Source organism: Microcaecilia unicolor, chromosome 7, assembly GCF_901765095.1.
Source record: "Microcaecilia unicolor chromosome 7, aMicUni1.1, whole genome shotgun sequence".
In the NCBI taxonomy this organism is placed as follows: Eukaryota; Metazoa; Chordata; class Amphibia; order Gymnophiona; family Siphonopidae; genus Microcaecilia; species Microcaecilia unicolor.
Genome location: NC_044037.1, coordinates 151,444,827 through 151,471,477, shown reverse-complemented (window position 1 = coordinate 151,471,477; position 26,651 = coordinate 151,444,827). Strand labels below are relative to the sequence as shown.

General features: G+C 40.5%; 1 protein-coding gene across 1 annotated transcript in view; it reads left to right on the top strand.

Annotated features, from left to right (window-relative positions):
• The window catches only part of UBE2F (ubiquitin conjugating enzyme E2 F (putative)), a 441,864-nt gene that overhangs the window by 191,888 nt on the left and 223,325 nt on the right, over positions 1-26,651 (top strand). The window contains exon 6 of the mRNA XM_030209070.1: positions 6,312-6,372. Within this exon, the coding sequence (XP_030064930.1) occupies positions 6,312-6,372 (61 nt within the window). The remainder of the gene's footprint in view (positions 1-6,311; positions 6,373-26,651) is intronic.

The window sequence follows — 26,651 nt, the reverse complement described above, 5'->3', positions numbered from 1 at the left end:
GGAGAATACCTTCTACAGGTATGTAGCTTTCGCTTTAAGAATATTAAGTTTGGAAAGAGGTGGACTTTGGAGAATTAAAGTGAATAGATATTGAGAATATATGCAGAGAATGTGCTATACAAATATAAGAAATTTGGAATTTTTTTCCTAATTTTTAAAAACTTTTCAGCTAAAAGTACAGGTAAATTATCAGACACAATAACTTTGAAAAATATGTATATAAGTAATTTGGATATTCCAGGAACTGAAACATACAAAGTAAATCACAACTACAACAAACAGTTTTGGGCAGACTACTTGCTATGAATTCAGATTGAGAAAAAAAATAGTCTCAATTCTTTTTCTTTTCAGATTTGGAGAAATTTGGAAATTTATTCAGAAAGAGATATGGAACCAACATAGGGGCCATTTTACTGAAGTGCAGGTGGGCTAATGTGCGGGTAGAGTGCGCCAAATCGGCACTACTGCTGGGCTAGCGCGTGTGCCCAGCACTAATTCTGATTTTGGCATGTGCCAAAAAAATAATTTCTATTTTTCTACTGGGAGGATTGTTCCCGACAGTAATCAGCCCTTTTTCCTAGCTGCGGTAAAAAAAAATGGCCCAACTCACGCCCACACTACTACAGACCACATTTTACCGCGGCTTAGTAAAAGGACCCCATAGTGATTTAAGAAGAAGGGTAGCCTCAGGATTCACCAAACTATTAACCAGATGTGGCCCACAAAGCTCATTTTCCTGTCCACCATAATTTTCCTGCCAAAGGCTGGATCTGCCCCATAGAGGAAGAGGAAAGTTTGGTTTTTTTTTCTTTCCTTCACTTGTGATGCAGTGGCAAAAGCAACAAAGCTTCTCTAAATGAAGAAGACACAGTGGTAGTATGTCATGGCAGTGAACTTCAAGAGGTACCTTCCATTTTATACAGCCTAAGGAGAGTTTAGCCTAGTAGTTAGTGCAGTGGACTTTGATCCTGGGGAAGTAGTTCAATTCCTACTGCAGCTCCTTTTGACTATGGGCAAGTCACTTAACCCTCCATTGCCCCAGGTATAAATAAGTGCCTGTATATAATATGTAAACCGCTTTGAATGTAGTTGCAAAAAACACAGAAAGGTGCTATATTAAGTTCTATTCCCTTTCCCCCTTTTATGACTTGGAATGTCCTTCATGGTCCTTCTCTTGAAGTTTGGAGTGTAATACAAATTGTTAATATCCCTATGGGTTCCTCTCTTCCAGTTCTGTTGTCCTGCCCTTAGTCTAGCCAGAGTTTTGGAATGCCATGTATTGCTGGCCAGAGAAAAACTAGTGGCTTTAACAGTGGAGAGAATAATGGAGCTTTGTACTGATATGCAGGAATTTCCTATAGATAGAACTAGACATAGGTTTGAGTGGCCCAGTACAGTAGAGGCTTTGTTTCTACACATGGCCCTCCTCTTATTGGGATCCTGGCCCTGACCTTATGCCTCCGACTGGGGAATTGTGCAATTATTCATGTGCATAATTTCATAATTACCCGAGTGCAAGGTTCAGTGGTGGAACATAGAGAGCAAATTTAAAAAATGTAAATGCAATTAAATAAATTAAGTTCTCTGAGCATGCACAACCCATCCTACGCTCAGCAGTCACCTCCGTCACCTTCTCCCAGTCTCCTTCCAAAATCCATATCCAGATCTCACTCCTAACCAAAACAAAGTGCTGTTTACCCTTCAAGGCGAATTTAACAATTTATGTAATTTGCTATTACAGCCTTTTGTTGTGAAAGCTTGGTTATACAGATCTCTCAATGGAGTCTTGCAATCTTTCAGGTCAACCCTATACGTTCTCTGTTTGTTAATCTTACTTGAAGATATGAATAGTCGTTCTGTTCATCTACTTGTACTTCACTGCCAGATTGACAAAAATAAGGAATGATGATTGGCTGAAAAACCACCCCAGAAAGTACAAATTATACTCTCCCACTTATACTAAGTGAAGAACTGGTTTATGGCAAAGTAAGCTAAAAAGGTATCCCAAAGTCTCACTTATTCCTTTGTAAGAGATTCAAAGTTGGGAGCTTAATGAAGTAACAAGTTACATAAGGGTTAATTTTAAAGAAGGGCAGGAATGGGCAGGAAGGTGCCTATTTTGGTACCATGTTACAAGTTCCTTAAAGCAAAAATTAAGAGGACAAGAAGCACCCTTGCTTAATACTCCTCCGCAACGGGAAAGAACAGCTTCCAATTTACCTGCAACCCCTCACACTTAGCTAATGAAACAGCATCGTCCTTCACTCATGAAACAAAACTGACAATAAAGAAAAATAAGAAAAATCACATCCCCCTCTCCCTTCCTCCCTCCCCTCCCTTCATAACTAATGTCCTGCCAATCTGCAACCCGTAGACTCAGAGAGGCAGTGTGCACCAGCCCAAAGACAGAGCACAACTTATGTCATTCGACCCCAGGTATTATCATGAATACTAATCAGAGTCCACATTCCAGTTCTGTTTACGCTTTCCAAAAATACTAGGACAAGGGGGCATGTAATGAAGCTGCAGTGTAGTAAATTTAAAACAAATCAGAGGAAATTTTTCTTCACTCAGCGAGTGGTTAGACTCTGGAATTCGTTGCCGGAAAAAGTGGTTAAGGCGGTTGACTTAGCGGACTTTAAAAAAGGGTTGGATGGCTTCCTGGAGGAAAAAGGCCATAGAATGTTTTTGAATGGACGTGGGAATAATCCACTATTTCTGAGATGGGCGGGACAAATTGTTCTTTTGGCCGCTGTCGGAGACAGGATGCTGGGCTCGATGGACCCTTGGCCTGTCCCGGCATGGCGATGCTTATGTACTTATGAGTATTCTTGAGAAGAGAATCCAGAATAACCTAAGTCTCTGTATCAAGATTTATCTTATGGGGCATTTCTCATGGAGTCCACAGTCTCTTCAGAGTTCCAGTGAAGCCTCTTGCCTTTCATTTCTATGCTTGCTGTTTCTAGTTAAGGGCGTTGAGAGGTGGAGGAAATTTTTGCTGAACTCACTAGGCCCATTAACCCAGTTGCTTGCAATGTTGAGACTACATTGTTCACAGTCATTCCTGGTAATGACTTCACTAAATGTAAAGATCAGTGCCTTGCCTGCTTTAAAGCCATGAGTCCTTTGGCAGTATTTGGACTCTTCTCACATTTTGGGGAACAGGAAGTGCTTGTGACACAGTGGGGATTCTGTGGGAACCTTTCCTGACTCGCCCAGGCAGTGGTACCCCCCCCCCCCCCCCCCCCCCCCACACACCACACACACTTATCATCAGCTAATTCCTTTTCTGCTTTAAAAGCTACAAGTCATTTAGCATGTACAAGGGCATACTCGTTTTGTGTGCTCCTTCATGCAATCTTTTGAGTGGTCATTTGAGGCACTTTGGATGAATGAATTTTATGGTATAAGGTTATATGTTTTCTGGTTTTTGTTTTTTAGTGGCTCTGTCAAGTTTGATGGAGCTTCTTTTTCAAGTTTTGGCTGGCATACACGTCATACGAACATTTGTATTTGTGTACTTTGCACCTGCATGGAAGCAAGTGCAAAATATATTTGAAGATTTGAAAATGAAATCTGTTTTTTTTCCACCCTTATTCTGAAAATATTTATGTGGGGAAAGGTATTCTCAGTATGAAAAAACACATATTTTTTTGTTAGGACAACGTTTGCAGTGGGAGTAGACCATCAGAAGTCTCCTGATAGCATCACTGTTGTGAGCCTACTAGGGACAGAGAATATACTTGTGTGTAATATATAAACTGCTTTGGTTGTATCACAGAAGGCGGGTATATCAAGAATCTAATAAACATAATATAAACATAAACAAACTGTTCTTTTCCATTAATGGAAGGCCTACACTGAACTCTTAGCTCACGTCAGGGGTGTAGCTACAGGTGGGCCCAGGCCCACCCAGTTTAGGCAGCAAAGTGCACAGCCTTTCTGCTGCGGCTCAGCCACCTCCCACCTGCTTTTAGGCAGCTGGCAGCTCTCCAGGTCCTCCTCCTCCTATCTTCCTAAATGTTTGGGGATTTTTGTTTATTCTTTTTAGTGCGAGTCAGGTCCTGAATATGCGATCTCGGTAGGCCATTAAGTGCTGCATGCCATCCTGTGCTGCTACTTTCTTGGCTCTTGCTGACTACCATTCGATTTGTTTGGTAAGCTCAGCTGCTCTGCCTTACTCCCGCATTTAGCACGGCTCAACGGCACTGCATGGAAGAGACTTCTGGCTGCCGGCTGTGTTGCAGGGGTGGCTCCTCCACATTGTTGCCGGGTCTTGGGTGTCCTCGCTAGCCTGGATGATAGTAATGTTCACAACAGCACTCTCCCCCGCGGCTCCACACAACAGGCACGGGAGCCAGCACAATGCTCTGCACCACTTGCAAGCAACTGCCCAGGTAAATACATGTATGTGTTAACTTTAACGGGTCATGTACAGACTCAGAGTGTAATCAAAGTGTTGGCTGTTGGCGAGCTTCTGGGTGAGGTGAGCTCTTCACTGCCTAGGGCAAAAAAAAGGTATATTTAATCATTAAATGTACCTTTTTTTGCACTAGGCAGTAAAGAGACCACCTCCACCAGAAACTCTCCAACAATAAATTTTAGTAGTGCCCAGGTTAATTTTAAAAAGGTGGTAATTTGTCATTTTGGTGGGTTTTGGGTGGGGGGTGGTCTCTGCAGTTGCCCAGGCTTAAAAAGTGTAAGCGGTTTTCCTGGTGCAGGTATGCTCTGTAATGCCCAGGACATTAAAAAAAAAAAGTCTTATATTTAAGATGGGTAGGGGTAGGACAGGGCTGACGCTAGGCTATGGGGAAAGGTGGGGTGGTAGGGGAGGGTAGGGTTGATGCTTAGCTATGGGATGAATGGTGGGGAAGGGAAGGGCTGATACTGGGCTACAGGGAGGGTAAGGTAGAGAAGGGGAGCAGCTGATACTGGGCTACGAGGATGGATTTGGGGGGGGGGGTGCTAGGGAAGGGAAAAGCTGATGCCCGGCTACTGGGATGTATGGGAGGGTAGGGAAGAGAAGGTCTTTATGTTTTTTGTAATATTTTTTAAAATTATGTATGTTGAATTATGATCTGCTTAGAATTGCAGAGATAGTGTGGAATAGAAATTTGGAGAATAAATTATTACATTTCTAATTTTTGGTCCTTTATTCTGTAATTGATGAGGGTTGGTCTGTGTTTTGCATGTGACCGAGAGAGATTCTGCTGGCATGTGCTTTATATGGGGATCTGTGAATCTGACTTGTCTGGCTTTTCCAGTGGGATGTGTATTGCTGTTGTGTATAATTCACTGTTGTCTTTTTAAATGTACTGTAATTGAAATTGGTGTTAAGGTTTGCAACATAGGCTCTAAGAAGCTTTATTGTAGGATTTAGTGTTCCTTCACAAAATACCTGGCAGTGAAGGGATTTTGTGTTTCTACTATTGAGGTACTACCAGAATTGGAATACATTGCTTTAATTATATTACAGGATCCTGTTGTATGATGAAATGTTTGCCATTATAGTGGACTTAAAATTTTTAAAATATTGGTTTTTCCATTATGTATGTATGTAGTTTGTTGATTCAGGGCAGCTGTTGGGCAGACTACTTAGAAATCTGTTAAGTGCATTCTAAGCCATTATTTTGTAGTTATCACAAGAAACACTACTCTTACCTATATACATTGTGCCCACCCATATTAGCTCTAGGCTCACCCAAAATGTCAGGTCTGGCTGTGCCACGGGTTCACGCTACACAAGAGGTACAGCTGTACTCTTATTGGCTTATCCATAAAAGGGTTTTATGATCTGATAATGAATATAGGCTAACCTAGCAGGTATTACACAAAGATCTCATTGCAGGATAATCAATTTCCAGTCCTGTCTCCACCAGTCACTATGTAAGTAACTTAGGTAAGTAAGTAACTTAGGGCTAGATTTACTAAGTGTGGTGCTAGATTAGTAACATGCATTAACACAAGTTATTTATTTCAGGTTCCATTTTATGCAATAAGACCTATTGACTAATAACATGTGGTAACGCGGTAGCACACTTCAGTAAATTTAGCTCTTAGACTCCAAGTTGATTTGGGTATGTATTTAATTATTGTGGTCTCTGTGTGCATTAATTTTATAGTAATTTTTTTTTTCTTATCCCACACTGTCTCAGATTTTCACAAAAATACAATGAATCCTGTTTCTGTTAAGAAAAGTTGTTCATCTCTGCTGCCATATAACAGTTTTTTTCTAGTTACCGATGTATGTGCTTTCTTTGTGTGGAATGGCTCTTTATAATCTTTTCTTCTTTTTTTTTTTTTTTTTGTAGCCACCAAAAGTAAAATGCTTGACTAGAATCTGGCACCCAAACATCACAGAAAATGGAGAAAATTTGTTTAAGGTAATAAATCTATTGCCTTTTCTATACTTGTACACCTTCTAGTTTCTGTTCAGATAAGTGGATTATTGAAAGTGAACTGCAAAGCAAAGTTCAAATGTTCTCATCTTAGCTTGAAGGAACATCTAATTATTTGATGTCTTCATGATGAATGGTAACGTGGAGTGCAGCAGTTGATGGTCTTTCCCCAGTATGGCAATACTTATGTAGTTATGTACAAAGGTCTATCAAGCCCAGCATCCTGTTTCCAACAGTGGCCAATCCAGGTCACAAATACCTGGCAAGATCCCAAAAAAGTACAAAACATTTTATACTGCTTATCCCCAGAAATAGTGGCTTTTCCCCAAATCCATTTAATAACGGTCTGTGGATGTTTCCTTTTATAAACTTCGCTAAGCTAACTGCCTTTACCACATCCTCTGGCAACAACTTCCAGAGTTTAATTACACGTTGAGTGAAGAAAACTTGTCTTCAGTTCGTTTTAAATTTACTACATTGTAGCTTCATCACTTGCCCCCTAGTCCTAGTATTTTTGGAAAGCGTAAACAGACACTTCACATCTACCCGCTCAACTCCACTCATTATTTTATAGACCTCTATCATATCTCCCCCTCAGCTGCCTTTTCTCCAAGCTGAAGAGCCCTAGCCGCTTTAGCCTTTCCTCATAGGAAGTCGTCCCATCCCCTTTTATCATTTTCGTCGCCCTTCTCTGCACCTTTTCTAATTCCACTATATCTTTTTTGAGATGCGGCAATCAGAATGGAACACAATATTCGAGGTGTCGTCGCACCATGGAGTGATACAAAGGCATTAACCATCCTCATTTTTGTTCTTCCATTCCTTTCCATAATAACTACCTAACATTCTATTTGCTTTCTTAGCCACAGCAGCACCTGAGCAGAAGGTTTTCAGTGTATCATCAACGACGACACCTAGATCCCTTTCTTGGTCTGAGATTCATAACGTGGAACCTTGCATGACGTAGCTGTAATTTGGGTTCCTCTTTTCCACATGCATCACTTTGCACTTGCTCACATTAATGTCATCTGCTATTTAGACGCCCAGTCTCCCAGTCTCGTAAGGTCCTCTTGTAATTTTTCACAATCCTCCCGCGATTAACCACTGTGAATAACTTTGTGTCATCAGCAAATTTAATTACCTCACTAGTTACTCCATCTCTAGGTCATTTATAATATGTTTAAAAAGCAGCGGTCCCAGCACAGACCCCTGGGAACCCCCACTAACTACCCTTCTCCATTGAGAATACTGATAATTTAAACCTACTCTCTGTTTTTCTATCTTTTAACCAGTTTTTTAATCCACAGTAGAACACTACCTCCTATCCCAACACTCTCCAATTTCCTCTGGAGTCTTCATGAGTACTTTGTCAAACGCCTTCTGAAAATCCAGTACACAATATCAACCGGCTCACCTCTAGAAAAGGTTTCAATTTAAGACTATGGGAAATGCCTATTTCTAGAGAAAATTTCAGTTTAAAACTATGGGAATAGGGGTTGTACACTAATGCAACTAGTTAATAATGCTTGCTTTTCTCTCTCTCTTCTCTCTCTCTTTTTATTCCTCCCTTAATACTAAACTAGGTCCGCTTGCTTTCCCTCTCTGTCTCTCTTTTTATTCCCCCTAATACTTAATAGATCCTGTAGTGCCTGCTAGATTCTATCTGTTAATGCTGTGGTACAACGTTTTTAAAACTTAAGTGGAAAAGACTATGGATATTATTAGTTGATAAAATTGCTTTTTATATTTTTATTTTGCCTATCACTAACCTACAATTCCTCCGTTAAACCCCAATCTTTTAGTTCCAAAGCAAAATAGTGTTCACTTACCAGAGAAATGTCCTCTTCTCTCGGAACTTCTCAGAAAGAAGTTCAGTGGGACCTTTCTCCTTTATATAGTTTTGAATCTAAGGGGCCTTTTTTAAACAGGCTCTTTGAAGCTGACTCAGCAAACCTATCGCAAGTATTCTACTTCCCCCACACCTTAATTAACACTTAATTGAGGTAGCTGGATGTGCTACGTCTCCAGCAGCCAGGAACAGAAAATGACTGCTTTTAGAACAAGAGTTTTGGCTGTTTAGTTCTACTTCTAGTGAATGGAGGGTGGGCCTAATGGTTAGTGTAGTTGGCCTTGATCCTTGCAACCTGGGTTCGATTCCCACTGCAGCTCCTTGTGACCTTGGGGTAAGTCACTTAACCCTCCATTGTCTCAGGTAAATAACACTTAGATTGTGAGCCCTTAGGGACAGAGAGTACCTGCATATTAATGTGTACAGGACTGCGTATGTCAAGTAGTGCTATAGAAATGATTAGTGGTGGTGACCTTAACATACTCCTTCCTGTCACGTGTAATTTGCTTAAGAGCCTTCTTTGTAGTTTTCTGACTGAACATTCTATCACTTTTAAATAGTATTCTACAAACAAGACGGTAGCACTATGGTTGGTAGGGTAAGGCTGCAGTACTACTACCAATGCTGCACCTAATCTTTGGTTTGGTGAAAATTAAAGTTTTCACACTCCTCCAAAATATAAGCACTTAAGTTTCTATGAGGACAAGCAGGATGAAAATATCTTAATCTTGGTAATGTGACTGATGGAGCCCATGTGAAAACGCTCCCCAGCAACTCTTCTAGAAGCTTTGAAAGTGGCTTACCCAGCAGCGCACATCTTTCTCACCTAGTGCTGTTGCACAGGAACAGATCAGTCTTTTTCTTTCCATTAGAGCAAGTTGGATGTCTTGTTGTTGTCCTCTGCTTTCAGATAGTTAAACGCTTTGTGTTTGTTTTTTTGCATGTATTGCTTTGTGTTAAGGTCCTGTTGCATGGGCCTTTACCCTGTAGTAACCTTAGCAGGTTTTCGGCATTTTCTAGTTTCCTTATTTTTCATGGCCTACTCGCCCTCTTAGGAGTCAGGCTTCAAATTGTTTTCCAAAATAGAATTGTTTGATTTCATTGTCATTTTTCCAAATATGCCCCCCAAAACTCCAGTGGTTTTAAAACTGCAGGCGTGGACCATGTCTAGTATGAACATCCACAACTGCCTTGAGTGTCTGGGGCTCAGTCATGATTCCTCTTCTTGTAAACTCTGTTGCAGATGTCAAGAAGATGCATCAAAGGTCGAGAGAGGCATCACAAGAAGATATTGGTGCCAAAACGTCCAATCCATCTATATCTGAACTGAGGACATCAGTCTCAGTGGTTTGTGGAGATGCACCAAACACTAGGGACATCCTGTTAACATCAGTGTGACCTCTGCCTTCCTTGATATCGAGCATCAATAATGACCGTTGGGGACGGGTATCCCTCTGATGCCCTCCAGATGAAGAAGTATTGTCTTCATTCTCAATAACACGATGCTAATGCAATACATTGAGCTGAGATCAAAAACATCTGCATTGATCCCCATCAAGATACAACATACAGAGTGTGAGGTACTGAGTTCACCAGTACCCTCAAAACACTCCCATTATGAATTTAGGCCACTCCCCTTGGAATCAGATGACATGACAGCCTCCATTGAGCTAAGACCAGGTTACCAGTATTCCCCCAAGAGCTTATAAAGGATGTCATTGCACTGACTGAGCCCCAGCTTTCATTGGTGGCAGTCCTCAAAGAGCAGCTCAATAATACAGGACAAATGGAATATCTCTTAGCTTGGCAAGAGGCTGTGGCATCAAGTATATCATTAACACTGATGCCTTTGAGAGCACAGAAGCTGATGTACATCAAACTGGTGTTGATTCCCAGCCCCTTGGGAAAGGAATCTCCCTGCATGCGAAGAGTCCACAAGGCTCTGGGATTTGAGAAGCTCAGCTTCTTCACCATTTTTTGGTAGTTGAATCTGTCCTAAAAATGTCAAAGTACCAGACTTACTCTTCGGTGCCCTGGGGAGGGAGGCTAGGACCTTGGAAACATCTGAGAGGAAGCTGTTCCAAAATTCTGTGTTGGCATCCCGCATAGCTTCTTACCAGCTCTTAAAAGAGCATGCATTTGTGGAACATTGTGCATAGTGTGAAGTTTGCCAGACACTCTCGCTTAGGAGAAAGCTGCACAACTATGCCAGCTAGTTGCCAAGAGCGGGAATTCAGGTAACCTATGATGACACGGTGTCTAGGGCCTCCGCTATAGGGATTTGGATATGCAGACTTACCTGGTTACATGCATCGGACATTGAGTCAACAGTGCAGGAGAATCTGGCAGATGTCTGCCACAAAGACAGTTTTTTTAATGACAAGTGCAAGAGGCTGCAGTCCTCATCAGGAAGCACTCAGATACAATGAAGTTGCTCTTCAGGCTTACTCCCAGCTCAGCCTTCACATATAGGGGTATTATAGCAGACGACAATTAAGTTGTTTTCTAAATGACATAAGTGAGTCAATTTTATGTAGTTCCAAGGGCAATGATTCTACAATTTAGGACCAACCATTTGACATGTAGATTAATAGAGGCCAAAGGGGTAATCACATAAAAACTTGAGATTTCAAGTAAATATTTGTCTGCTGATCTCTAGTTTTACATTGGTTTATAAAGCTTCAAAGCAGTGGACAAAGCGGAAGTCCTATTAAAGGCATAGGTATCCTGCCCCCCTCCTGCACTTTCCATACAGCAAAGGTATGTATCTTGCTGTACCCCAAGGCAGCAGAAGGCCCAAAAGTCCCCAGACAGCTCCACAGCCAAAGCATGGAGCAAGCATTAGAGTGACTCCAGGAAAGTATAGCTCAATATCAGTAACTGTTTTGGACAACCTTCTGGTAGGAGGGAAACTGAATTGTTTCCAAGTGATGTGTCCCCTTCTAATTTGTGAGTTCTGAAAATATTTCAGATGTTCCAACAATTGGAGTTCATAGGACCCTTGCAAGACATGACTTAAGCTTGTGCATTTCTTCTGCAGTAGTGGATATTCAGTAGTTATAGAAGTGTTCTGAAGTCGGTAGGTATCAGCTCGGCAAATGTTGAGGATGCTGGGCCACATGGTCTTCACTGCCCATATAACTCCCATGGCACACTTCAGTTTGAAGCAGGCTCAAAGGGCTCTGTGTTTCCAGTGGTCACAGGGAACCTACAGGATGTCATTTCTGTCACAACTCTCCTCAGGGAGTCTTTCTCATGATGACTAATTCACAGCAATCTGGCTTTCAAATTCCTCACATTCAGAAAATTCAGATGACTGATGCATGTAATCCCAGTCTGGGACAGGGAGCTCATATAAATAGGCTCTATACCCAGGGTATGTGGTCTGCTCAAGAGAAGTTACATCAGAAAACTCTCCTGGAGCTAAGAGAGATCTGGAACACACTAAAGGCTTTCAGATATGGGTTGGAGAACTAGTTTATCGGCATTTAAACAATCAATAATCAGGGAGGTAATAGGTCTTTTCTCCTGTATCAGAAAGCTGTCTTGGAATGAGATGGTACTCAGGGCCACTTGCTTGATGGGTAAAGACAATTGTCTGGTGGACAGGCTCAATCAATTCATGCAAATTCACAAGTGGTCTATGGACATGGATGTAGTCCAGAAGATATTTTAAGAGTAGGGCATCCGGTAAAAGCCTTGTTTGCCAGTGCCCTGGTTGAAAATGGCTATAAAATGCTGTAAAAATGGTATTATACCCTAGTACAATTGCATTGTATGTATGGCAGTAGCAGTGAGCTCTGTGGGAGACAGTGTGGAGACAAGGCACTTTATCACATTTGGTGGTCTTGTCCTAAAGCTCATTCCTATTTGGACCAAGTATTAGCTATCCTTACAGTGATTATAGGACTTGCCATTCCCAAAGTGAGAGACTGTTGTTTGCTCAATATTTGCCAGCCAGGAGTTTGAGTTTGGGTACATAAGTTGTAAATTTGTGTCCAGTGTATACAAAGCAAACACTAGTATTGGTTTCAGCATGGAAGCAACCAGAGAAACCCACTCGGGCTCAGATACTGGCAAAATAGGATTTTGTTTACTTAAACTATTTGCAGAGGCCGGTTAGAGACTTTTTGTAAGATGTGGGAAAGCTATAGAGAGGTATTCCAGGACTAATGGAATACCTCTTAGCTTTATGGTTTATTAGAACTTGCTATACTGCTCTAACTGCCATGGCAGAGCAGAGCGTTGTACAATCTAAAAATTTAGGAAAGGAAAAGAACCACATTAATGAAAGATGCACATTCATTCTGATATCAGTTTATATCTTGAAATGCTACTAATATTACATACTAAACAATTCCTTGATTTCCTTAATGTCTGGCAATTTTCACTGTTCATTATAATGTCCTCCCACATCAAAGGACATCAGCTAGATTATTAGCAACCAAATTTACAGACACTATTAACTTTCACATATCTGAACCACAATGGTCCCCGATACCTTTGTCAGATCATAACAGCCTTTCTTCCAAGCTAAACTGAAAGAATCCACCCATTCATCTAAGCCTACTAACACCTCACATACCTTCAAACCAGAGGGTAAAATTTACCTCTGAAAATTTTGGTCAAACGAACAACTTGATAACTTACTTTCCTCTAATCCATCTACTAATTTCATCCGACAATGGAACTACACTTGCAAAACGGTCGAGACGAACTTGCACCAATTACAAACAAATCCCAACAAAAAAAGAAGTTATCCTACTAATGAAACGTAAATGTAGAAGACAAGAAAAAATTTGGATCAAAAACAAATCCACTGAACAATGGACTAATTGAAAAGAACTCCTAAAATCATACAAGAGCATGATTATCAAAGCAAAAACCACTTACTATTCAAAACTTATAGTCGAAAAAACAGTTAATCCACAAATATTTACACATGAGTATTCGATAGCTTATTTGCTAAACTTGTAACTACTACACAATGAATCCACTCCATCAACCGATCAATTGGCATCATTTTTCGAACAGAAAAAACTAAAATTAGGCAAGAACTAAATAATTCCCTAACATGAAGAGATCATTTTCTTAATCTACATGATCCTTCACCACTATGCTTCCAAGCAGACAGGATCTGGTTGGCCTTGTCACCCCGCTTAGAACTGATCAAGTCAAATGAACTCTTCACAAATACGCTAAATCACAATACCTACTTGATAGCTGCCCTAGTTTCCCTTCTCAAACCAGCTCCTAATTTACTACTACTACTATTTAACATTTCTAAAGCGCTACCCGGGTTACGCAGCGCTGTACAATCTAACAAAGGACAGTACCTGCTCAAAGGAGCTTACAATCTAAAGGACAAAAAAGTGCAGTCAAATCAATTGGGGGCAGTCTAGATTTCCTGGATAGAGGTACAATGGTTAGGTGCCGAAAGCGACATTGAGAGGTGGGCTTTGAGCAAGGATTTGAAGACGGGCAGGGGAGGGGGCTTGGCATATGGGCTCAGGGAGTTTATTCCAAGCATAGGGTGAGGTGAGGCAGAAAGGGCGGAGCCTGGAGTTGGCGGTGGTGGAGAAGGGTAATGAGAGGAGGGATTTGTCCTGTGATTGGAGGTTACGGGTAGGAGCTATTTGCTGTCAAACATAACTTTAATGCTGTCTGAGGGCCTATTCCCCCACCTCCAAATGGCAACATTATTTTGACTCCCATACCGAAGAATACCCAAACCAGCCTAAGTGTAGTCTCTAACTACAGATCAGTGGCTTCAATCTCAGTGTCTGTAGTTCACTTAAATTCAATTTCCATAGAGGAAATTTGCAAGGTTGCCATGTGGACTTGTCCACATATTCACAGTTCACTGTTGTCGGGAACAGGATTCCCGACTTGTCGGTTGGTTTGGTCAGACAGTCCTTCATAATCTCTTTTGGGTATGGATTCCAGCTCCCCCCCCCCCCCCCCCCCCCATCCCCGGTAAGCCCATTTCTTTCTGTTCCAGGCTGCCTGATTAAAAAAATAAAAGAAGAAAAGAGAGAGTGTCACCTCCCATGTTGATTGAGATGTTTCTGGGCCCTTCCTATTGCAGAGTTTGTTATGTCCCCCCCCCCCCCCCCTTCTTATTTATTTATTTGTTACATTTGCACCCCACATTTTCCCACCTATTTGCAGGCTCAGTGTGGTTTACATAGTATCGTAAAGGCGTTCGCCAAATCCGGTAGAGAACAAATAAAAGGTTATATTGTGGTCGGATAAGGTTGGTGTGTTTCAGACACCGTGAAGGTCCAAGGGAGGGAAGGTTGTATATTGTCCAGTATGATCTTTGGTTTTGCTGTGTTGCTGGGTGTGGGGATTTACGTTGGATCAGTTGGGTAAGCCTTCTTGAACAGGTTGGTTTTTAATGATTTCCTGAAGTTTAGGTGGTCATTGATTGTTTCACAGCTTTTGGGAGTGTGTTCATAGTTATGCGCTTATATAGGAGAAGCTGGATGCATAGGTTGTTTTGTATTTGAGTCCTTTGCAATTTGGGTAATGGAGGTTTAGGTATGTTTGTGATGATCCGGTACTGTTTTTGGTTGGTAGATCTATGAGGTCTATCATGTATCCTGGGACAATGTTGTAGATGATTTTGTGGACAAGGGTGCAGATTTTGAGATCATCCATTCTTTGATTGAGTGCAGCTTTTCTCGGAGGGGTTTGGCACTTTCGAATTGTGTTGCACCAAATGTCAGCCTAGCTGCTGTGTTTTGGGCGGTCTGGAGTTTCTTTGTGAGTTGTTCTTTACATCTTTTTATGTGTTTAAGTTTCCACATTGAGTAGAACATTTTTTTTATTATGGAGTTTACTTGGCTCTAAAAATACGCTGAGTATTTTAGGCTGTCTGAAATAGGGAGGGTGTGTTCTGGGGTGTTTATGATTGTGGGTTTGTGTTTATTGTGTTGAGTTGAGATGAGATGAGAGGATGAGGCAGTGTGTTTTTTCAGTGTTCAGTTTCAATTGGAATGAATTTGCCCATGAGTCCATGATGTTCAGGCCTGTCTTGATTTCATTGGTTATTTCTGTCAGATCATGTCTGAAGGGAATGTAGATTGTGACATCGTCTGCATAGATGAACGGGTTGAGCCCTTGATTGGATAAGGACTTTGCCAATGGGATCATCATTATATTGAAGAGTATCGGTGATAACGGTGATCCTTGAGGTACTCCGCAGGCTGCTTTCCATGGTGGTGATATGTTTGAGTTTGATTTTACTTGGTATGTTCTGGTGGTTAGAAAACCTTTGATCCAATTAATTATGTTTCCACAAATCCTGAAATGGTCAAGGAGTCTTAGTAGTATGTTGTGGTTTACCATGTTGAATGCGCTTGACATGTCGAATTGGAGACCTATGCTTTTTTCTGTAGCTATTTCCTGTTTGAATTTGGCCAGGAGAGTGACTAGGACAGTTTCAGTACTATGGTGGGGGCGGAATCCTGATTGTGATTCGTGTAGTATTGAGAACTTGTCTGTGTAGTCGGTACATAAGTAATGCCACACTGGGAAAAGACCAAGGGTCCATCGAGCCCAGCATCCTGTCCACGACAGCGGCCAATCCAGGCTAAGGGCACCTGGCAAGCTTCCCAATACATGTTATTCCTGGAATTGTGGATTTTTCCCAAGTCCATTTAATAGTGGTTTATGGACTTGTCCTTTAGGAAACCGTCTAACCCCATTTTAAACTCTTCTGAGCTAACCACGTTCACCACGTTCTCCGGCAACGAATTCCAGAGTTTAATTATGCATTGGGTGAAGAAATATTTTCTCCGATTTGTTTTAAATTTACTACACTGTAGTTTCATCGCATGCCCTCTAGTCCTAGTATTTTTGGAAAGCATGAACAGACGCTTCACATCCACCTGTTCCACTCCACTCATTATTTTATATACCTCTATCATGTCTCCCCTCAGCCGTTTCTTCTCCAAGCTGAAAAGCCCTAGTCTCCTTAGTCTTTCTTCATAGGGAGGGAAGTCCCATCCCCGCTATTATTTTAGTCGCCCTTCGCTGCACCTTTTCCAATTCTACTATATCTTTCTTGAGATGCGGCAACCAGAATTGAACACAATACTCAAGGTGCGGTCGCACCATGGAGCGATACAACGGCATTCTAACATCCTCACACCTGTTTTCCATACCTTTCCTAATAATACCAACAGTCTATTCGCTTTCCTAGCCGCAGCAGCACACTGAGCAGAAGGTTTCAGTGTATTATCGACGACACCCAGGTAAGCTGTTTGGTCACCAAGCTCTCCAGCTTGACTACTAGTGCGATAGAAGCAACTGGGCGGTAGTTGGTGAGATCGTTTGTGTTTTTCTTGGGATCTTTTGGAATTGAGGTGAGTAGGATGTTACCATATTCCTCGGGGAATGTTCAAGGCAGCCTGGTAGCTAAGGATTCCCATGAATAGGGATATTTTTATCCTGCTTGACTTCAGAGAAAACAGTTATACAGGTGTTCTCCAAGGACAGCAAGATAAATATTCTTACTCTCCCGTCTACTTCCCCTTAGAGTTGAATTCTATCAGCTATCCATAGTAGACTGATCTGCTCCTGCATGACAGCGACAGATGGGATGATCTGTGCAATCACTGTGACCCACTTTCAAAAACTTCTAGAAGAATTGCTGGGGAGTGTTCCCGCACAGGCACTGTTAGATGTTATCACCCAAAAGAAGGATATTCATCCTGCCGTCCTCGGAGAACATCTGCTACAGGTGAGTAACCTTTGTTTATCTATATAGAGTGAAATACCTGCCTTTGCAAACAGCTAGATAAAACTCGTATACAGTGAGAACATAAAAATATGCTATGCTGCATCAGACCAAAGGACTATCAATCCAGGATCTTGTCTCAGACAGTGGCTAGTCCAGATCTCTAGAATGTTCACACGAGATCCCCAAAATGTAGATCCATTCCTTATTGCTCATTCCCTAGAATACATAGTGACTTCCTTCAAGTTTATGGAAGAGTAGCCTAATGGTTAGGGCAATGGGTTGAGAACCTAGGGAACTGGATTCCATTTCCAGTGCAGCTCTTTGTGACTATAGACAAGTCCCTTAATCCTCCATTGCCTCAGGTATAAAACTTATTGTGAGCCCACAAGGGCCAGAGAAAAGGCCTACATATAGTAAAAGAAAAATGTAAACCACTTTGGTTGTACCACTAAAATGCAGTATATACAATCCCTAACACTTTTGTAGACTTTTCTTCCAGAAACTCATCCATACCCATTGGATATGCTGAACTTTTGACCACATCCTTCTCCAGCAAATTCCACAGCTTAATTATTAATTGAGTGAAAACATACTTTTCTGCAATTTGTTTAAAATTGTTTTTAGGGTTCTTTTTGCTCCCTCCCAAATCTTTATGTACCCCCAATCCACAATTTGGAGGGACAAAAGACACCAAGGCTGCATCTTGTGAAAGCAATCAGTTACTTTATTTCCCTACTTACCAAATACAAATACAGTCTGTAATTGCTTCCGGGAGAGAGACACTGCTGCATAGAAATGCTGTCTGCGTCCAACATCTCCACAGAAGTAGGAAATACAATCACTTATATATTCTCATTAAGGTAACAAGTTATGCATGGGTAATATGACAATAATTGAACTTACTGGATATGGTAATTCTGTGGTTAATACTTATTGGATATCTACTATAATAAAACGCACCCTCAATGGTTCTGAAGACAACGTTCTGAAGTCACTGCACTCCGTGAAGGGTCGGTTAGTTCATGGTGGTGGAAGCCTTCCCACTCACCATGTCCTATGCCGCCGTCTTCGCGTCAAAACGTGATGACATCGCGGGCGGAACAGAGAGACGCATAAGGACCTATCCCAGTGATTGCCTAAGTCTCGGGTGAAATCACCAGCCCGACGCAAAGCAGCAACAGCGACCCAGCAAGGGAGAGGAGTATACTCCTGCCCCTGTTCTACGAATCGCTCCAGACTCGCTGCCAACCTCCGGAAAACACACGCACACCGCCGCAGCCCTCCCCCCGACCCCAGCGCAGCCGTCATCCCCGAAAACCAAATACGTAAGGAAGCAGGGACTCAATGTTCTGACTGGATTAGGGAGATGATGTGATCAAGCACTGTGCGTTGTCGATGAATCTTAATGGCTGTTCGAGTGTAAACAGGAGACGGTGGTACCACCAGAGAAAGAACCAGAGAGCGAATACAACAGTAACGTACAGATGCCGAATTGCGCGGATTCTATGGAGAGCGAAGAAAGAGACATGGAGGATATGATCAATGGGATACTTACAGGATACCTTCAAGTCAAAAGTGGCACCCAGATTTTGATGGTGTCTTCAAATGGAAGAGGTTGGTTAGCAAGAAACAGAATGCAGAGTACTGGAGCATAAGGATTAGGAAAAGAATAGATACACATTTGCCACTATTCAAGAAAAGGACAGCATTAATCATTGGACAGGACTAATTCCAGCCTCTGATGACTCCAGAATAGTTCACAGTACCACAATAACAGCCTTTTAGCATGCTGGGATTTACAGGCTGACCAAATTTCAGTTTTGCTTTCACAACTGGCTTGAAATACATATTTGGTCTTCAGACCAGAGGAGGGGGTGCTGACACTACAGAGGGAGGAGAAGGTATCTCTGTCACACATACACTCTCTCACAGTCAGTGTCTTTCTGTCTCTCACTCTCATACAGTCACACTATCCTGCTTATAATTGAAAGAGAAAAACGCCTATATTACGACCCAAATCGGGAGATGGGCGTCTTTCTCCCTTGGGTGTCCAAATCGGTATATCGAACGCCGATTTTGGGAGTTTCCAACTGCAATCCGTCGCGGAAACAGGGGCGTGTCGAGGCGTGGTGAAGCGGAAACTGGGGCGGTGGTTATCGGCCGAGGAGAGATGGGCGTCTTTAGCTGATAATCGGAAAAAAAGGCTTTTTTTACCGCGATTTTGGGTCATTTTTTGGACCCTTTTAGCATGTACTCCTGCCATGTGAGTAATCACAAGAGGTACTGTTGAACAGTGCATAAAACTTGCACATGGGCAGATAAGAACTCTACAAATCAATTATTTGAGCATTTCTGTAACCCTTTACATACGATCTTTCCCTGCAATTCAAAATATATATGTAAAATCTTTATCATGGTAGTTTTCTCTTCTTTGGATAACTGGAGGTAAGCCTTTGCTTAAAATCATTAGATAGGCACTTTACAATTATGGAAAAGCAAAGTAGAAAAATAAAATTACATCAGTAGAAATTAAGGAAAATAAAGTTGTAAACTTGTCCTAAGAAAACTAATTAATAGCTTGCATAACAGATGAAATTAGGGCACCAAGTAATCAGAGAAGTGCACTGTTTCCCCATTTATACAAAACAAGGCTGAGGAAAGACACAGAAAGTAAGAGAAAAAGTGTAACGTTCTAACTGTTTACAATGAGTATCTAAATTGTAGATATGTGATTTAGAAGCGTCCCTCTTGTGGCTGAAATAAGGAGGAAAACAATAGCTATTTGGAAGGTAGGGGAAAAAAGTGTTCAAATTCAGGTATATAAAAACAATAAATTGTGAAAGTTTGCACTCAGATAATGGTCCCAAATAGGAAAGCTAACAATGTATCTCTTATGTGGTGAAAGAGGAAAGCAATTTAAACACATCAGAGCAAACTAGGCGGGTGCCTAGAAAGGTACAGTCTTTATATTGGGACATTATAAAACGTTTTCATTCTAGGGGTATTAAAAAAACTTTACTTCCTAAATCTGAACATAGATCTAGAGTCACTTTCTTCTTAGGACAATTTCTGTAGAATCTGTTACATGGGGTACAATAACACAGATATTAGCAAACCTCACATAGATCAGGCAAGAAATACAGTAACATAGACACCCAGACGGAACATATCTAATTTAAAAATTTAAAACTGATATGCTTATAAAAGATAGAGGGATGATACACCGCAAGATTGAACAATTTGAAAACTATAACATGCGTTTAAATCTACGCCTTTTGAATTTTCCAAGATCTTCAGAGTTCAACGCGAGTGAAATGTTTAAAAAATATTTAATAGAAGTTCTTCAATATTCTTCAGATTTAATTCCCCCCAATTAGTAAAGATCTACTATCTTCCTGATTCCAAGCAAGGAGGAAAAGCTGAAAGAAGCAGTTGATTTACAAAATTTAACGGATTTTCTTGAATAATCCAATATAACAGTTTTTTAAAGAAAACTTTGCTGGTTTCGATGGTGTTTGAGCAGGATCTAAACTCCCTGTTCAAAATATTTTTCAGAAATTCTACAAAAATGTTTTCTAGGGGATAGAATTTGGATCTACCCGGACGTGGTGAAAACCACTCAGGATAGACGTAAAGCTTTTCTTCTGCTTAGAGAAGAGACGCGAAGCCTGGGTGCTAAATTTCTTTTATCTTACCCTTGCAAATGTCTTGTAATATTACTTAGATAAAAAATATGTTTTCTTTGAACCCGAGCAACTGAAAGAATTCCTAAAAATTAAAAAAATTGCTAGATAGTTTTCTAAGATTTAAGAAAAGCTGGATTTAAGATTGTATAAGTGGTCTTCTCCAGGCCTTCTTTGATTTTTCCTTTTTTTCCTTAGTTAAATTTAATCCACCATGGTTTCTTAACGCCCTCATAGTTCTTTTTGATTAGGTGGTCTAAGAAAGAGTTATATTATTTTCTTAAGTGTTTCTTTATTGATTTGCTTCTGATTACTGTAACAAGATGTAAATGCTTGTGTTTAAATTTGAAATGCAAATAAATAAAATAAAAAAAAAAAAAAAAAAGAAATACAGTAACATATATGGTCCTCTTGCAATTTTTTCTGAGCAAATTTGGAAATTGGAGATTAAATTAAATATAAATCACATCCTTCTTCTGCTATCATGAATCGGGTCCTAAAACATGAAAGCAGCATGCAGGAGTGAGATGGAAAGCAAAAAGCAGCTAATGTATCTACAAAAATCAAGTTCCAATTTTGATACCTCCATTTGGGGCTTAAATAACAATTGATAAAGGAGGTAAGGAGACAACATATTAAGTATAGGGAAGACAGAGGATGGTCCTAAGGCAGCTGCCCTAAGTGAAAGAATTTCCCTAGAATACTACACTAAAACCCAAATTGCTGTCAGTTTCATGAAGTGTTTTCTACTCAAGTATTGTTTGAAAGGGTAAATGACATTCTCCATTTACTTTTTTTTCACCTCACTTGTAATTTTATAAAACTTTATCACATCTTCTTTATTGTCTCTTCTCCAAGCTCAAGAGCCCTAACGTGTTCATCCAGTTGGTTACCTTTTCTAGTTCAGCTATATTTTTTTGAGAGGAGGCGACAAGAAGTTCACAGAGCTCTGAAGGTATACCTGAACCATAGATCTCTACAGTCATCATAATATTCTCCATCAACACTTATGATGAATCAGACCAGCAGGTGAGTAACATCATCTGGCAGAAGCACACAGACACCTTTCTGAGCTCAGAAAATTCTAGAGGTTTCTCTGAGCATAGATGGATGTTACTATACAGATGCCACCCCACGAATCCCTTCTGTCTTTTTCTGCCCTTGCTGCTGCCCAGGCACCTTACCTTTCTCTTTCAGATTCTTGTAAAAATTGTTAAGAGAATTCTCTCATGATGATCTTTTTTTTTCTTCGAAATTCTAGTTTCATTCTATCTTGCAAAAATACAAAACAATTTTGCAGAATGTATTTCTTCCGTGAAGTGCATAGCATGATCGAGTTTCAGTACTGCCTCTGTTGAAGAAAATACCCATGATGGACAGTCCAACCCACTTGCTACAGATGTGTTGTGGAGCACAATATGCCCAAACTGTTTTCACTGGTAAAAATGCCTCTGAGGACTAGGTGCTTTAGGGCTGTCCATTATCGTGGAGCCCTGTGATTAGAGGATAGTGAGTGAGCAAGTGAGAGATGAGAATCGAGGCCTGGAAGACCCAGCATCACAGTCAAAGGAAGAATATGGGAGATCCTGCTTATGGGAGGCAGGACTGGAGGTCATGTGTCAAGAGGCCAAAGTTGCAAGGGAGGAGTCTGCCAAAAGGAGAAGGGTTTCATTCCAGACCATCACAGGTCTTGACACAAGGATAATTGCTGCTAACAAAGCCCATCTCCTCACATGTCCTTTGGCTGAAGGAATCCCTTCTGAAAAAAAAAAAAAGACAAAACTGGATGGTATTGTAGTTAGAGAGCTGCATGGGAATGAGGATTGTAGGATTCCCGTGAATATGGAAGAAGTTGCCACAGGATTCCTGTGGGGGTGGAAAAAGTTGGAATTCCTGCAGGAATGTACTCAAAATCTCTGATGACTGTAGAAGTGAAGCTTGGAATGCACTGAGAGAGGCAACTGGGGCACCAGAATGAGGCTTGGAATGCCCAGAGAGGCAGCTGGAACACCAGACTGAGGCTTGGAACACTCACCGGTTGAATAGTGAATACCATCCAAAAAAAAACCACAGGAGGCTGAGGGGGGGTTGGAGAGGGCTGTGAGCAAGTAAATAATAGCATTGACTCTTGCGGGTATGGGTGGGGATGGATGAGACTAAGTGTGGGGATGGAATAGATCCTTAGTGGGTATGGGTGGGTATGGATTAGATTGCATTGGTGACAGGCAGGAATGAGTGTCCCAGTGCAACTTTCTAATCGTAGTGGCATCCCTGATTAACCGTTAGGTAGAATAAGCATGTGGTTAGGGCATCAAGGGAAGGGACATTAACCACGGAATATTTCTCCCAGCTATAATGTCCTTAACTCTTTTACTGCTATTTGCCACACCCATTAACCAGCATGAATTTCGGGGGTTTTTCTAATCATTATAAATATATATGATGATTTGTTTTGTACAATAATAGTATTTCTCAGCACTTATTGAGTCTTAATGTCTTGTCATTTAAGTAATGGAAGGGGTCAAGGGGCACCATTGTTGTGCTATTCTTAGTGTGCACTCTAAATTTCATACGTTTCTAAAGGTATTGTTAAAGTTCTTAAAAAAATAAGAGAGTGTAACTCAGTTGGGGACCATTTTTCAAAGAAACTGATTATGGGTGCCTATTCCAGGAATAGATATTTGAAAGATGTTTTTATTGCCATCTACTTTGCCAAATTTTGCACTAAGAAAATTCTCGGCTTCCTAAGGATCATCTCAAATATAGATCCTGTTCCATCTGTGGTGTGTCTCTGAGCATCACCTCTTTTAGACATCCAGCAACTGGAGATACATGTACTCTATCACTTTTTATATTTGTAGTACGGAGAAGGTTTCACTCCCACTTTGGCGTTATGCTGTAGCAAGCCTTTTGATACATTCAGCATAGTTTTGTCATTTAGGTTCAGCCACAAATGGATTTCTTTGTTTAAAACTAATGTAGTTCCGGAAATGTTTTCATATGTGATGACATCATTTTATTAATTACATAATTTTAGCAGATATAAAATAGAATCCCTGGCAGTCTTATATATTCTTTGAAGCTATATGCTACTTACCACGATTAATCATTTTCATATTTTGAGTACTTTGTGGGTGAGCCCCTCAACAGTCCATATTTTTGGAGATTCAAACATCGAGTAGCCAGTCGCTTGTACTCCATGGGTTTTATAAATTGATAAACCTTTGAGCAGTCATGCTGTGGCTTTATTGTAGTTGTTGAAATTGCAGTGCTCTTATAAAATTTGTGCAATTGTTTTGTAGGTAGTTTGTTCTATCATAGGGAATGTCTACAACAGTGACATTAATGAACTAAGTTTTCATGTTGTCTATGTGCTTCGATTTTTGAGGAGTGGGCACCTAGTAGTTATTTCATAAAACTAGAAACTTTCATTGTTTTTAATAACAAACTAGAAGTATTGTTTTCTTTATTGTCACTATTTATTTTTGCACCACCTATTGTTTTGAAGACAGAGGAGATTTAAAAAATTTCAAGTTTTTCATGATGTACATTAAATAGATATTTGATCTGTAATGATGGTAATGAACACATGATGAGTGTGTGTCAATTTTGGTATAATCTTTAAGTACTTATAAAAATGCATGACTTTACTAATATGCTCAACTATTTCCTGTTTTGTTAATTTTGGCACACTGCTGCAAGATAGCATCACATTTGGATTTGGGATCATTTATTGTTAGTACAGTTTGTCTCAATAAACTGTTTCATCTATATTTGTTGGTCTGTTTTATTTTTGTAACCTGCAGACACTCGTGATTCAGGACAAGTTATTTAACTCTCCGTTGCATCAGGTACAAATTTATTTTACCATATTTGCTTAACCATCTTTAGTCACTAACAACAAAACAGTTTGCAATAAAGAGATAAAACACAAAGGAAGAAGAGAGTAAATAAGCAGGTCAAGAAGATCTGAACAGCCCAGGAATAAGACCCTACCCTAGCCAGAACACCAGTTCACTGCCTACATGCCCTTGAAAGAGTCGCGTCTGGATTCCAACTGTTAACCTCTGTTGAGAGGTCTCAGCATGAAGATCTGACAAAAGCACATTCCACAATGAGAGTGCCAGCACTGTAGATACAGATTACAACTATAAGACAGTTCTAGGTAGAGGAAGATGCCACAATAAGTTGGCTGGGGAAAAGTACAAACATTCTGGCTGAAGAAGTTTATTCTTAGAATTGGTAACAAGCAGCTTGTAAGCTTTCCAGAGTCTGAGAAATGCCTGCTGTAGCTGAATGTAATTCACCTTGAAAGGCATGAGCCTAAATCCAAATCCTATGTAGGAAACCCAAATCATCTTTATGGTGACTGGGTAGCCCCTAAAGGCTTTTTTTGAAAAATTTCAGTGCACGTTCTGGCCTCCTGTCTTCAGATGTAGGGGCAGATTGCCTAGTAGTAGGTCTGCAAATTTATATCAGAGTTCCTTGCAACTCTGAGATGATACTGTCTGGTCCCTTTGGTTTGCAACTATTTAGTATGTTATTTTTCACTAGTATCTCTTCCCAAATTCACAGATTTTGTTTAGTTCCCTGAATTGCTATCTACAAAGAATGGTGAAGGTGTGAGTAGCTCAGTAACTTCTAAAGTAAAGACCAAACACATAGGTGGTCGATAACTCAGATGTTTGGGGGAGGCTAAAGTGGGGTTGAGGTTGGGGCAGTGATGGTGTGTGTTGGGGCAAATTTAATCTTAGAAGTCACAACACCTGTGCCTGTGGGGACATTTTTGGACACATCAGAGAAGACCCCTTCACTGTTGTTGCTTCTGGTGCAGCTGCACTATTTGCCTCTTCCCACTCGCCCAGTACCTCTGTTATTGATGGTAATATGTACACTTAATACACTAAAGTGAATTATGTTCCAAAAAAATTAAAATAAAGCACCAAAATAGAACATATTAAACCAGAATATATTTGCAATATTCAGGAAATATAAGCCAGTACTTTCTATCAATTCCCAGTCAGCTCTAGCTTCCCAATGCCAGCATGTTTTCCTCTTGGCCATGTGAACCAATGATATTTCCACAGCACTGGACAGAAATCCAGTGGTTTATTGACAGTGATAAAATCATTTGCTGATCAATAGTCTTAGTAGATTGCCAGTTGGCCACCAGGTTTCATATCAGCTACCCTTTAGTTTATTGTTGAGTTAACAAACATGTTTGGATTATGTGTTATCTGTATTAGCTGCACACAGGTGTAGAGCAGCAGACAGAGAACCAAGGAAGCCAGGGTGTTCAAATCCAACTTCCACGCCTTGAGATCTTAAGCTTCACTAAACCCTCATAGTGTTCAGGTATAAACTTTGACTGGAAGCCCCCAGGGACTGGAAAATACTTAGTGTACATGAATGTAACTCACTTTGAACTACTACGAGAATGCTGTGAGCCAAGTCCAATTCAATATTAGGCATATTGTGAATTAATATAAAACCTTTAAAAAAGTCCTCTCAGGACCTAATAAAGCAAATCTACTGTACCATATTCCCACTAATATCCAGGAGTCAACAACAGGCTTACTTATTAAAAGGCAGCATTATACACATTGCAAGTAGAACCTTTTGGAAAACTGAACAAGCCAGATTCAGTACGGTGGCTTTTTTTCACATACAAACGACAAGTGAAGAATAAGTAACCACAAAAAAAAAAAAAAAAAAAATAGACGTTTGTACACAAAAATTGAACTGAAACCCAAGATACCGGACTCGGCATACAGTGCAAACCACCAGAGAATAGAAACTCTGATGCATGTCTTTCTGTGCTGTGCAAAATATAAAGATAACGGATGTAAATTTCAAAAATTGACACATTCCACAAATACATGAAGCAAAAATAGATAAGGTAATACCTTTTTATTGAGCTAATTTAATACATTTTTTTGGCTAGCTTTTTGAAGTTTACTGACTAGAGGAAG